Genomic DNA, 15,744 nt, shown 5'->3' with positions numbered 1-15,744 from the left:
TGTGCATCATTTCAATATAATCTAAACTAAACCTTCATATTTCAATATAATTATTCACATTTCAATATAACCTTCACATTATAACCTTCACATTTCAATATAAACATAAACATTCAATATAATCATTATAATCATCATTTCAACATAAACATTCACATTTCAATAAACATAAACATAAACATAACTAAACCTAAAACCATTCAATATAATCATCATTTCAATATAATTTATGTGCAACATTTCCATAATAACCTAAACATCATTCAATATAATTCTCATAACCTAAACTAACTAAATAATCAATAAAATTGTCATTGAGGCATTTTATCAAACACTTTGTGTGCAAAGTCTCAAACATACTCAAAATGTGTTCTTTTGCAACCATTCAAAACCACATTATACTCTAACATCATTCAAACATCAATTAAAGCAACTACATTCAATTATAAACTACATGCAATCATCAAAATTTCAATTCCAACATCAACCCTAACCACATGCAAACTACCAATTTTTTTTTTTAAAAAAAAACCTACACAAACTAACATTATGATTAAAAATGAGTCAAGGTACTTACTTGTGATTAAATGGAGATGATTCACTTGATTTTGCTCAAAAAACGAATTGAAGGAATTGGAGAAGTTTTGGTGTTTGAAACTGAAATGAAAACTGAGTTTCTGCTTCTGTTTATGTTCAGCACGCCTCGGCAGTTGATTGCCGAGGTTTTCCTCGGTAGTTAACTGCCGCCGGTTTTATTTTTCCTCGGCACTTAACTACCGAGGGGCATTTTCGTCTTTTACATGTGTTTCTCAGTCAAACCAAATGTGTCAACAACAATTTTCTTTTGTATTTGTGAGCTCTCTAATGATAATGTGGGATGATGAATAATACAAATATAATTTTTTTTCTTTTTTTAAAATCCTAAGCCATGTTCCACCACTTTGATGCCCCCACTTGGGTTACAAGTTGAAGTTACCCAACTCGGCAAATAATACAAATATAAATACTCCATCGGTTCCATATTAAGTGATACAGTTGATTCTGTCACACATATCAATGCATATTTTTTATTTTTAATATCTTTAATTATCTATTAAAAAAATTATGAAAATTTAGTATTTTGAAAATATTAATCGAAATGAATCTGACATTTTATATGATATTATTTATCTTTTTATATTAATAAAAAAATATGGTAAGAGCATGTTAGATCATAATATATATATATTGTCAAATAAGATCATCTAATATTGGACGGAGAGAGTAAAAAATTGGAATTATGATTTACGATTAAATGTATATCTTTAATTTTCGCCCATATACCGTGTGGATAATTATATGAGGTTACATACCCAACACAATTTAGATGAAATAACATCTTTGCTAAAAAAAACGATGAAATAACATCTAGTTTTTTTTTCATCTTAATTGGATTCTTGATCAGTTTGAACCCTAAAAATGCGAACATTTAAGAAAGAGTTTGTCGATTAGGTAAGATCTTACCCAACTTGATGGTTGTGTTAAGAAAAATATTGGTTACACTAGGACAAAAATAATGAATAATCAAAGACAATTTGTAGACCTGAAGACTTAGTTTTAGATGTATGTTATTATTTGTCCTCGTGAGCTTAGCTCAGTTGGTTCAAACTCCGGCCACTACCAAAAAAAAAAGATGTATGTTATTTGAAGAATTTTTGGCTAATTTTTTTTTAGACAACTTACAGAACAGTAAAAATATACAAAATGTCTCTACTGATATGAAAACTAAAACAATAAAGATAGAAAGTAAGAACACAATCAAAGTATAAAAAAAATAAGGGTCATGTTAACTTATGTCCTAAGGGAACATGTTAAGTAACCCAAAAAGAATAACTTTACATTGGAAAACATCATATGTTAACATTTAGGAGAATGCTAACCAGTGCCCCAAGGGCAATCGTTAAGCATCCAAAACAAGTAAGTTTTCATGAAAAAGTTGTGTAATCATTACTTTATAAAAAATAACATCTTATATTTCTAAGACAAAATTTCTATTTGTAGATTCATTAACCATTGCCCGGTTAGCAATGTTAAATAAGCTTGGATCTCATCTCAAAAGCCAGCTCAAAGGAGGAGGGGACTCAAGCATGAGGGTGGGTGTTGAAGATATATTTCCAAGACAAAATTTCTATTTGTAGATTCCTTAACCATTTCCCGGTAGATTCCTTAACCATTGTCAGGTTAGCAATGTTAAATAAGCTTGGATCTCAGCTCAAAAGCCAGCTCAAAGGAGGAGGGGACTCAAGCATGAGGGTGGGTGTTGAAGTTGTTTGTGTTTGTAGTATCGACAGTCCGAGAACCTGAGCGATGTGGGATTAACAACAAACTACAAACAACTTCAACACCCACCCTCACGCCTAGCGTGAGCCTTGGTCCAATTCCCACAACTCAATAACAAATTCCCACAACTCAATAACAAACTACAAACAACTTCAACACCCACCCTCACGCCTAGCGTGAGCCTGGGTCCAATTCCCACAACCCAATCTATGATACCATGTTAAATAAGCTTGGATCTTATCCTAAAAGCTAACTCAAAGGAGGAGGGTACTCAAGCATATTTATACAATCGACAGTCTGGGAACCTGAGCGATGTGAGACTAACAACAAACTACAAACAACTTCAAAACCAACTTCAACAAGCAAGACCCTAACATTTAAGATTGATTGCACGACTTTTCATATGTATATTTCTATAATGAGTTCCTTAACATGTGCCTTTAAAGACACAAGTTAACATTTACAAAAAAAATAATTATTTTTAAATTTGTCATAAAGTAACTATACAAATATGATTTCTCTAATTTTAATAGTCTTAGGTAGAGTAGATCGTGATTAGTGAATGTCAAATAAGATTAAAAGTGCATGTTTCATTCTCGGATACTAACATTTTCTCAACTTCTAATAAATTACTCCCTCCGTCCCATATTAAGTGATACAGTTGACCGTGTTACACATATCAATGCATATTTTTTATCTTTAATATATTTAATTCTCTATTAGAAAAAATTATGAAAATTTAATATTTTAAAAATATTCATTGAGACGAATATAACAACATCTTATATGATATTATTTATCTTTATATATTAGTAAAAAATATGGTCAAAATATGTTAGGTCAAAAGTGCACAATATCAAACATATCAACTATTGTACGACGGAGGGAGTACCAACTACTAGTAATATTTTTCTATACAATCTTGTCAAAAAAACATCTTTCTATTATAAGACTAATTGTCACATGTGCATAAAATTTGCGGTCAATTCATAGGGAGAGATCTAATTATGCACTCCATTCAGTCACATTTATATATCAAATACATTAAATATTCAATGAATCTATAAAGTAATTTTTTGCTTATAAATGTGGCCGGAGGGACTATAAGAGAAATCATTAGAGTCAATTGATGTTAATATTAAAAAGTGAAGAAGAAAATTGCAATAATTAAGAAGAAGAGATCTACATATTTCTTTGATATATGGAGAAAATGAATTAAGAGTTAAGACAGATCCTGATGGTATTATTTTTCTGTTCAAATTAAATTAGCAAACTATTTGTTTACCTATTAGCAAAGGAAGGAAGGAAGGAGATTTAAATAGGACAAGATGAGAAATGAAGACAGCAAGCTGCCATGCGACACATTATTATTCAGCTCTGATTTCACAGTAAATTAGGTGTGTGTCCTTGATTAACAGTGATTCAAAACAGTACTGATTCTAAATTCATACATGTTCGGATAAAACTAGCCACAGTACCTACCTACACAGCGTCAACATCTTACTATGCTGGGTGCATGCCTCTTTTAAATTTGTTCTACTATCTTTGCAAACATGCAAAATTTAATACATTGGGTGAAGGAAATTCATGAATTATGCGAATTATAGTTCATTTTTATTCAAACATAAAATTTATTAAGGTAACTTGTGTACTGTTATGGGTGCCGTGGTTTATGGTCAAAGTCTTATTATATAACTTCAGCTTCACTTCATAATTGATTTCAGGGCATTAATTATTTTGCTATGTATTCATTCAAACCTTTGAATTTTGAAACATCATGTCAATCTGAAGCGACTTTTGATACTTGACACACGCCAGGACTTGAAAAAGAACACCACTTTTGATAATTATGTGTCTAATTTCTCAGGTGACATATTTCATTTCTCAATAGAATCAATTTATCTATAATCACATAATATAAATTACTTAAACAATGCTTTTAAGGAATTTGTTAGCATAACCAATAAATTAATTGTATTATGATTAGTTCACCAAAATTGAACTTGTATTATGATTAAAAAAAAAACTTTATATTGTGACAAATATACAAAGATTGTGGTTTATATTGTGTTCTGATGCTGTGCAGTGGCAACTGGCAAAGTGATGAGGGAAAATCACAATCACATAATCACAATGACAAGGTCACAAGAAAAAAAAAATTCAATATTGGAACTCAACGAACAAAGAAACCAACAATTTTAGAGATTGTGACAGACATGGTCAGGCACTGACATATTGCAGTACATACAGACACAGTAATAATATAAAAAATAAAGGTAATGTGTAAAATATATAAAATAATAATAATGAGGGCCCTTCTGCTGAGGTACCCTTGAACGCCACGTCATAGATGTAAATTGTAAACCCACAAAAAAGGTCACATTTTTCAACTTGCAATGTACTAGTAGCAAAGTTCAATAATGTACGGATTTCTGCATTGCACTTTCAAAATTTTGGACCCTAATTCCAAATTATAATCCACATATTTTCAAGCACTAGACACTAGTAGTACTATTATTTGTAGTCTCGTGTGTATGTAATGTATGTAGTACCATAAACTACTTCATAGGGATTATCAATGTGATTCCATAATTTATTAGTAATGTTTTGTCTTGTGAACTTTACTTGAAAAAATGGTGATTAAAATTTATTCTTTTGATCGGCATAAAATAAACGTTCTCTATTATTTTACAAACTGTGAATGAAATCAGATTTGAAGCATAGATTCGCCTAATTATAGACAAGTGGGAAAGAAGATTGTTTTAGTGGTAGAGATGACATAGAAAGTTCAAAACCATTGGAAGTATGGAATGTTTCCTAGTTGGGCTTTGCAGTGTTATTACATGAATAAAGGGTTACCACATGACAAGGGGAATGGGGTTGAGTTGAATTTCTATACTCTCAATTGACCGAACAGACAATGTTCTTGGTATTACAACGAATTTTCAGAAATTATGGTGAGTCAATGTGATACCAAACATGCACACAAGACATGTACGTTTTTAACAATTCATTAAATTGATTTTGGTTTTGTTTCAAAGAGACAAACCACAAAATCCACATACATTATATTGTGGAGAAGAGGAGTATTGTGAATTCAAACATGCACACCGACACGTTAAATGCATTTACAACCTTTTGCTTATTAACCGCATCTCTTGGACCAATTTGAAAATTTAAGTGTATGTTTGGCTTTAAGCGAATTGATTCTGTAATATTTATTTTGACTAAAGTTGGGTTAAATGAAAAATGATTTGTATAGTAAAAGTGAGTTAAACTATAAATTTGTGTATAAAAATCAATTTTAAAATAAAAAACTATGAATCCTAACTTTTAAGTATAATTAATTTTAAAGACAATTATTTTTACTCTAAAACAAGCAAACATATCAAAATCAATTCTTTATCTTTAAATAAATTTTGACTCCTATAAAATGAAACCAAATATATATCAAATGTGTGATCGACACATAGGTCTAAGAGGATAAATTATCACATGATTGAATTCTCCTTGTATATGGGTGGAGATATAATTGGATAAAAGAAAGACTGCATACTCATATATATAGTAATTTTCCAAAAGCGTTATATTAATTGATAGATGAAATAATGTTTTTTATTTTTTATTGAGAGGAGATGAAATAATGTTGTGAAGACTAATTTAGTCAGTAACCATTTTCCTTTTATAAAAACTCTGCGATAATTTTTAGCTTTCACAAGAATCAATATATCCTTCAAAATTAAATTGTTAATTGAATGTTTTTCCTTTAAAAAGGAACATAAAGCACCAAGCTGTAATACTTTGCAGTTTGCACCGTCAATAATATATCGCTTCACGTGAAATACCATACTATCATATATTCCACCAGCCTTCATCAGCCAGATTTATTCCCATATTACCCCTTTTCCCAAACCACCCCCCATTTTTATTTCAATCAGCGGGTGAGGAGTGGGATTAAGTGATTTCTATTATTAAAGAAAAACATGACAACAGTCCTTAAACCATGAGAGGTATATTTTGGCCATAATTAAACAAGTACAAGTTTGTTATACATCCATCTCTTTTAATTTCAATTGGGATTAACATTGTTCAGTTTGACTAATTCCATGCTCATTATGCGATATGGGTAAGGATCATGTCTAGATAGTTTGGACTTTGGAACCTTTACACCTAGTTTTATTTTTATAATTTATATTTAAAACTACCGCATTTTTAAAAACCAAGATAGCACTGTAATCTTTATGATACATAATCATGTACTACAATTCTCCACTACTTTTTAAAATAAGGAAAATGATTTTCGTACATCAAAATTATTAGAATAATCACTATGTTCTTTGCGCAGCAAGAGTGCTTATGAAGAATAAGCTGTTTTAAGCAAGATGAGAAATAACAGAATTATTTGTAAAACTGAAAGAGAGAAAACTAATGGAAATTTTTATTGATTCACACACACTCTCTATTTACAACACATGAGTGAGTATATATACAACTAGACGTTGTAACAAACTCCTCTAACAAACTAACTACCTTGGTTAACAAGCTAACCACAGTTTGTTACTAGACTCGGCTTTTGAACACATCAGAAGCTACACATCAAAAGCTAGCTGATGTTCAGAGGCTGCACTTCAGAAGCCGTTGTTCAGAAGTTGCACTTCAGAAGCTGCTGTTCAGAAACTGAACAACAGTTATTGATTAATATCCTAATACTCCCCCTTAATCATAACTGCTGAATATTAAAAACACCTAATTTCTTCCTCAAGAATTCAAATCTGTCAAGCTTCACTGCTTTTGTAAAACCATCAGCAATTTGCAGTTCTGTGGGGCATAGTGCAGCTCAATCATTCCATTAGTCACCTGCTCCCTAATGAAATGGAATCTGATCTCAATATGTTTACTCCTGCCATGTGAGATTGGATTCTTAGCAAGATTTATAGCTGGTTTGTTATCAATCTTTAGTGTTAAAGGCTTCATCACTTCACACTTAAGTTCCTTCATCACTGAATCCAGCCAAAGTGCTTGACAAGTAGCAAAGGTTCTAGCTATGTACTCTGCTTCACATGATGAGAGTGCAGTGATTGGTTGCTTCTTGGTGCACCATGAGATTGCAGCACCATTGAATTTGAACACATAGCTTGAAGTGCTCCTCCTATCAGTCAGATCTCCACACCAATAACTGTCAGAATATCCAATGAGCTCATTCACTTTGCTTTGAGCTCCATAAGGAAATAACAAACCAAAATCTATGGTGCCCTTTATGTATCTGAGAATCCTCTTTGCTGCTATCAGATGAGATTTCCTTGGATCATGCATGAACCTGCTGATCACACTCACTGAGTAGCATATGTCTGGCCTGCTATTACACAAATACCTCAGAGATCCCACAATTTGCCTGAACATTGCGGAATTCACTTTCTCCTCTTCAATGCATTCATCCAGCTTTGAGTTTGTTTCTGATGGATTTGAAACTGTATTGCAGTTTTTCATTTCAAACTTATCAAGCAATTCACCAATGTATTTCTGCTGATACATCACCATCCCAGCTTTCAATTTCACAAATTCCATTCCTAAGAAGAATTAAAGTTCACCCAGATCAGTCATTTCAAACTCCTGCTTCAGTTTCTTCTTAGTTTTCTCAATTTCTAATGTTGAGCTACCAATGATAAGTAAATCATCAACATACAGACAGATTATAACAGTTCCTCCATCAGAAAGTTTCTGAACATATACACCAAACTCAACTAAACACTTTTCAAAGCCTATTTGGGTTAAAACTTGATCAATCTTCTTATTCCATGCTCTAGGAGCCTGTTTTAATCCATATAGAGCTTTGTGCAGTTTATACACCATATTTTCTTTCCCAGCAATTTCAAAACCTGGTGGTTGTGATACATACACTATCTCTTCCAGTGGGCCATTTAGAAATGTTGACTTTACATCTAAATGGTAGAGTGACCACTCATTCTTACAAGAAATAGCAGTGACTAACCTCACAGTTTCAATTCTAGCAACTGGAGCAAACACTTCATTATAGTCTATGCCTTGCTTCTGAAGAAAACCTCTTGCCACCAATCTTGCTTTGTGCTTAGAGACTTGTCCATCAGGGTTCAGCTTCACTTTGAATACCCATTTGACATCAATTTTCTTTTTCTTGTCTGGCAAGTCAACTAGCTCCCAGGTTTGATTCTTCTCAATTGACTGCAGTTCTTCAACCATAGCTCTTTTCCATACATCAGTTTTCAAAGCTTCTTTGTAATTAACTGGTTCAACATCTGCTAATAATGCAAAGTGAATGAAATCACCTTCATCATTCACTGCAATATCAGAGGTTACTTCACAATCAGTCAATCTGGCAGGTGGATTTCTGTTCCATTGAGGTCTTGCTGGTGCTATGATTTCCTCTTGATCATCTGCAGTCACTTCATGATCATCTTCACCTTCTGATTTATCACTTGAATCAGGGTATATGTAGCTTTGCTGGATTTCACTGTTGTACTCAGGTTCATTTTCCCATTTCCACTTCTCAACTTCATTCACTATCACATCTCTGCTGAAATGAACCTTCTGATTCACAGGATTGTACAGTTTGTATGCACTAGTAGGATGATACCCTATGAGTATCATAATTTCACTTTTATCTTCTAGCTTGCTTCTTCTAGCATCTGGTACATGCTTATAACACAAGGAACCAAACACTTTTAAGTGTTTAACACTGGGCTTCCTTCCACACCAAGCTTCTTCTGGCACCTTCAGATTTAGCTTCTTAGTGGGACACTTGTTTAGAATGTAAGCAGCAGTAGTTACTGCTTCACCCCAAAACTTGTGTGGTAAATTCTTCTGCTTAAACATGCTTCTGGTCATGTTTAGCAGAGTCATGTTTCGTCTTTCTGCAAGTCCATTATGCTGAGGAGTATATGGAGCAGTTACTTCATGAACAATTCCTTGACTTGTGCAGAAAGCTTCAAAATCCTTTGAGGTATACTCACCTCCACCATCTGTCCTCAAAATCTTAATAGATTTATCACTTTCCTTTTCTACTAACACTTTGAATTTTTTGAATGTTTCCAAAGCTTCACTCTTAAGCTTAATAGTAAACAGCCAAATCATTCTTGTGAATTCATCAATAAAGGTAATGAAGTACTTACTACCACCAAGAGTAGGTACCTCAAATGGGCCACAGATATCTGAATGAACAACTTGCAGTGCTTCACTTGCTCTTTTAGGTGCATCAGATACAAAGGGTAGTCTACTTTGCTTTCTCTTTACACATATTTCACATATGGATTTCTTGGCATTCAATTTTGGCAAACCATTCACTAACTCTTTAGAACTCAATTCACCAATGCTTCTAAAGTTTAGGTGCCCATACCTCAAATGCCACAATGCTTCAGCATCTTCAATGACAGTTGCAGACATACACATCATCATGTTGCTTGATATGTTGCATCTATAGGTTCTGTTCTTTGACAAAGTAGATTTTAATACCAGATTCTTCTTTGGATCAAACAATTTCAATGATTCACCCTCCATTGAAACTGAGAATCCTTTCTCCACCAGTTGACCTATGCTCATCAGATTACACTTCATATCTAGGACATATAACACATCTTCAATTATGACTTTACTACCAAAATTGCTCCTCATCACTATGTTACCACTACCTTCTGATGCAAGCTTCCTGTTGTCAGCCAGTTTGATACTAGTTTTCTTGCTAGCATCAAAATTAGTTAACCACTCTCTATGAGCTGTCATATGATTAGAACACCCAGAGTCAAGGTACCACTCTTCACCTTTCATCCTATCTTCACATGTGGCAGCCATTAACAACACTGCATCAGGGTCACCTCCATGAGCAATATCGGCTTCTTCAGTATTCTGATATTTCATGAACCAACATTCATCAGCAAAATGTCCATACTTGTCACAATTATAACACTGAACCTTACTCTTGTCAAAATCCTTCTTTTTGTTCTGATTTTTTTCCAAAACCTCCTCTTTTAGAAGATTCAGTTTTGTTATCAGCCTTGAATTTTGAATTGTTGGACCAGTTTGATTTAACCTTCCCTTTCTTGGAGTTCTTGTGATTTCCTTCTTTCTTTGTTGTTTGAGCTTGAAGGGCTTGCTGAGATGATCTTTCAGAACTTCTATCAATCACCAGAAGTTCATGTGCTTCAAGAGAACTCTGCAACTCTTCATAGTTTTCACATCCTTTGCTTCTTGGATTGCTACTACTATGAAGTCAAATTTTGGGCTTAAAGATCTCAACACCTTTTCAACTACCATCTGATCAGAGATGTTTTCACCACAGTTCTTCATCAAATTCACGATTTCAATAATCTTTGAGAAGTAATCACTCACCTTCTGGTCTTCTTCCATCTGCATCATTTCATACTTCCTTCTATATGATTGCAGCTTGACCTGTTTCACCTTTTCACCCCCATTGTGATAATTATCAAGAATATCTCATGTTTCTTTTGATCTTGTTGCTTTGGCTATCTTCTCAAAGTGCTGATTATCAACATTCTGTTGAATGTAGAACAGAGCCTTGCAATCTTTCTTCTTGTTTTCTCTGAATGCAGCTCTCTGCACATCAGTAGCATTTGCAGGAGGTTCTTCAAACCCATTCTGAACAAGATCACTCACATCTTGCGCGCAAAACAACGATCTCATCAAAGCGCTCCATCGTTCCCAATTCTTGCCATCAAGAATCAAGATATTTGATCCAAAACCGTTTGTGTTCATCTTGCTAAATCTCAGGAAAACAGAGAAATCAATACACACACCTCACTTTCACTCGTGTTTCCCAAGATTCAACCAGGCTCTCGATGCCAATTGTTAGAATAATCACTATGTTCTTTGCGCAGCAAAAGTGCTTATGAAGAATAAGCTATTTTAAGCAAGATGAGAAATAACAGAATTATTTGTAAAACTGAAAGAGAGAAAACTAATGGAAATTTTTATTGATTCACACACACTCTCTATTTACAACACATGAGTGAGTATATATACAACTAGACGTTGTAACAAACTCCTCTAACAAACTAACTACATTGGTTAACAAGCTAACCACAGTTTGTTACTAGACTCAGCTTTTGAACACATCAGAAGCTACACATCAGAAGCTAGCTGATATTCAGAGGCTGCACTTCAGAAGCTGCTGTTCAGAAGCTGCACTTCAGAAGCTGCTGTTCAGAAGCTGCACTTCAGAAACTGAACAACAGTTATTGATTAATATCCTAATAAAATTTTTGAGTAAATTGGATTAAGGACTTGGGTTTTGATAACCTCATTTTTGAGCTAGAGGTTGATCACTTTAATAGCCCACACTCAATTCAAATCAGCATGAAATTGCAATACAATAGCTAATGCTTCATTCTTATGACGGCTTATTGTCCAAACTCCTCTTTGATGACATTTTTTACTAGGAGGTAAATTAATGTAGTGATTCATAAGCTTCGCTCGACCGACTAAATTATTAAGTTGTATTCATGACTCATTATACATGATATGATTGATGACTGATGAGTTTGCTTGCCTACAACAATGTTTTGATGTCAAATGTATAATGTAGTTATCAGGATAGTGCAATACAATTGACATATAAACGAATGAAAAATGATATTTGTACAATCATTTGTGATAACTTTTTCTTTGTTATGAAATAAACTAAAAAGACAAGATCAAAAATGAAGAAGATGAGAGCTTTGTGTATTATTCTTCTCACAAGTGTGTTCTTTACATTGAAATATAAGTCCTATTTATAAGACACAAATATGGTAAGTTACAAGTACATGAAGAACCATAAGACTAAGTGCCAATAACAATGAATATATGCATTCACTCGCAGGAATTAAAGAACATAGAAAGCCGTAGGGAAATGGACATCCACATCATATTAATATTATTCATAACACTCTCTCATATTTACATTATATTTTTACTTTCTCTTTTTATTGTTTTAGTTCCTTGTCAATATCTATTTTATTTTTTTTTTGTAAATTTATGATTTGAAAAAATGTCTCACAAAAATTTGTTCGAATAATACACCTCTAAATAAATCTCTTAAATTTAAATGTTTGGTTGTGCATACGAAAGATCACTTGTTACACGATGATTGCCCTTTAAATAGTTTTTTTTTACCTCAAAATATTTTATCTCTAGTTTCTCGCGGATGCATATATTGGGCAACCAAACATACAACATATATTTGATATTCAATTTCACGCTTTCAAAAAATAGATAAACTCGTTATGTATCTTGGAGTTTAGTTAGATATTTTACTTTGTAGATAAATTTTGTTTCCTATAACATTTAAATTTATTTTAGGGTCTTGTTAACGAGTGTCTCCGAGACACTCTTTAAATATTTTAAATTAAGTAATTATTCTTTAAAAATGTTAAAATTTGCAATTTCTAATGCACTAGTTACACAAAATTTCATTAAAAAAATTACTATTTAAGATTCTTAACTAGTGTTATGGTAACACTAGTTAACATTTCCCTTTATTTTATTATAAAAATAGTACATTTCATTGAATAAGTGGATATGAAGTATACATACCCAACCAAACTTATATTACCATGCATTGTGAGAAATACTTACTTGGGCACAACCTCAAATAAAAAGTATTTAGGCACACATACATGAATGAAAATTTAAAAGAGAAATGATTTAGTCACATCATTTAATATCATTTCTCTTTTAAATTTTATCAGTTATATGTGTGTGTCCTTCCGTAAAAAAAAATTATATGTGTGTGTCCAAATAAATTTTATTTAGGGTTGTGTTTATGCAAGACTTGCTCTACCATTGTAATCACCTTTATAATATTGATAGGATGTAAACTCACTTGAGTTGACTTAGTGGTAATTGCCTTAGGACCTAAGATTGTGCTCTTCCTCGAGGTCTCAGGTTCGATTCTCTCCGGTGCTAATTTTAGTAGGCTAATTTAGTTTTTCTTGAAAAATAATATTGATAGGATGTAGAAGAAAATGAATAAATTATAATATATAGAGATAAATATTTACATACAAATATTAAAATAAAATAATGAATTATGGCATGGATATTTTGAAGTTGGAGTTATGAATGAATGAAGAAAAAGAAAAGAAAAGAAAAAAACAAGTGTACATGTTTTGAGTTATTATTAGTGTTAGGAGAAAAGGTGGTATGAGAGTCTATAAAAGGCCAAAGAGGGTTCTCATAAGAGAAAGTGGTGACTCTCCCACAGCAACAATACATCACATCATAACACAACACTACACTATCATCATATATGTTATGTTATGTTTGCATCTTCTCACTTATTCTCACTCTTTCACTTTTAATTTCTGTTTCATCTTTAACCAATTAACAACTTAACTCTCAACCCTAAAAAACCCAAACAAACTGCTTTTCTCTCAATGGAATCACTTAAACCAAACGCGATTCGAACTCACTTCGCCGCCATTTCCAAAACCATTCGCATTTTCGAACTTTGCATCGTCCTTCTCCTTCTTTCCTGGACTCTCACGCGCCTCCCTCTCGCCGTTTCCATCTCCGCCGAGTATTTCCGCAAACTCGCCGCTAATCCTCTCTTCATCTTCGCCGTCTCCAACGTCATCATCGCCGCTCTCTTTGCTCAATCCGGCCGTTTCTCCGACGAAAACTCCGAAGATCATTCCGGTGCCGGTAAACTCTACCGTGAGTTAATGAACTGCCGCATCGCCGTTTCAGATCGCGACATCCAGCCTCCTTCCACCGCCGTAGATCCTCCTCCTTCCGCTTCCGTTGATCTTCCGTCGGTTACAACGGAGGTGACGTGTCAAGACAAAGAAGTTATTTCAGAAACAGTTCCGGCTCCGGTGATTCCAGATCGCGAAACCGGAGTATGTTCCGATTTTGCAAACTATCGCCGGTGTCAGTCGGAGAAATGGAAGGGAGAAGCTGGAAAGATGAAGCAACGAAAACAGCTCCGGCGATCGGAAACAGAGAAGCTTCTAGAAACTTCGAAAGAGAATCTGTATCCACAAGATAAGCTGAGCAATGAGGAGTTTCAACGCGCCATTGACGCTTTCATTGCAAAGCAAATGAGGTTTCTGAGAGAAGAATCTTCCGCCATTGTTGTTCACAATAGTACTACTGTGTAGCTTTTAGATTTTGAAATCGCAATAAAAAAAAAGCGCTCAAAAATCAAAATCCATTTGAAAAAAAGAAATATTAATCTAGAAGAGTTATGGTATGGTACTATCTGATTCATCTGCAGTGTACACTGTACAGTGTTAATATTTTCCCCAAATCATATCATATTATATTATATTAGAATATTAAATTTAAATTCCCCATTTTTATTCTATAGTTTCTCTCTCCATGAGTGAAACTCTATTAAATTAACTTTCTGTAGCTTTAATTATTATTATTATGGGTTGTGTGTGTATATCTAATGTAACAAGTTATGTTTCTTAAGTATAACTCAGTGAAAAGTTGTAAATTTAGTGTTTGCGAAGATTTACGAGTTTGAATTTGTAATATACTCCATCCGTTTTAAAATAAGTGTCGCTTTAGCCAAAAAATTGTTTTAAAATGAATGTCACTTTCGGTTTTCAATGCAATAATAACTTTTTCTTTTCAATTGTACCCTTCAATTAATACTATGTTACACTACTTCCAAAGTATTATTTTTTCTTTAATGAAAAACAAACCAATAGTTGATTAGAATAATTTGGTAAAATTGCTATGACATTTGACTACTTTATTCCATTATTTAATCTGTGTGCAATTGGCTAAAGCGACACTCATTTTGAAACGGAGGGAGTAATTATTTTCATGTATGAATGTGAGTTTCTTTAAAGAAAATATATTTAGAATAGAATAAAAATGAAACTGGGGAATATGTTCTGAGGTTACAAATAGGTGCTGGTTTAATTGATGAAAATGAGAAGGGATTAATATGAATTATCCTTTCAAAAAGAATTGGATGAATGGTGATCTTATTCTATAACCATTGTTGTAAATATTAAAGAGAAAAAACAGAACTTTATGTGGAACTTGTTTGCTTGTTCGATTGTAGTAAAAGTAAGGGAATGGAATTGTATTCTAAATATACTCATGTGAATGGTTGAAAGCGTATCAACTACGTGGTTGGATAGGATCATACATATTTATTTTAATGTTGCATATTCTCTTCAAATAAATAAATGGATTAATAAGTTTACTGTAGTTATTTAAAAATGTATTGGATTCTACTTAGACAATAAACTACTAATGGTATTTATTTACTATGGGCACGTTTTAAATTACCATAATTTTAGTCTTAACTATTAATTAGGACAGATTCATTTTCTTCTTCAAATAGTTGTGAAGATGGTGCATAGTGTTAGAAAACATGGCATCCATTGATGAAGGAGAGAAAAGCTTATGGAATTGTTCTATTGATAGTGAAATGTA

General features: G+C 33.0%; 1 protein-coding gene across 1 annotated transcript; it reads left to right on the top strand.

The window, feature by feature from the left end:
- Nucleotides 1–13,491: 13,491 nt before the first annotated feature.
- LOC146900785 (tRNA-methyltransferase non-catalytic subunit trm6MTase subunit) lies at nucleotides 13,492–14,635 on the top strand. The gene has a single exon (XM_085734823.1). It carries the CDS (start codon nucleotides 13,722–13,724, stop codon nucleotides 14,445–14,447), a length of 726 nt encoding a protein of 241 aa, XP_085590949.1. The 5' UTR covers nucleotides 13,492–13,721; the 3' UTR covers nucleotides 14,448–14,635.
- Nucleotides 14,636–15,744: the final 1,109 nt, after the last annotated feature.

The sequence above is a fragment of the Medicago sativa genome, chromosome 8 (genome assembly GCF_051527215.1).
Source record: "Medicago sativa cultivar Bolivia chromosome 8, Bolivia_mono, whole genome shotgun sequence".
Taxonomy (NCBI): Eukaryota; Viridiplantae; Streptophyta; class Magnoliopsida; order Fabales; family Fabaceae; genus Medicago; species Medicago sativa.
The sequence above is the reverse complement of the archived record's forward strand: the minus strand, read 5'-3'. Positions and strand labels throughout refer to the sequence as shown.

Excerpts from the sequence above, each read along its gene's own strand:
- LOC146900785 (XM_085734823.1), top strand. The coding sequence starts at position 13,722 with ATGGAATCACTTAAACCAAACGCGATTCGAACTCACTTCGCCGCCATT.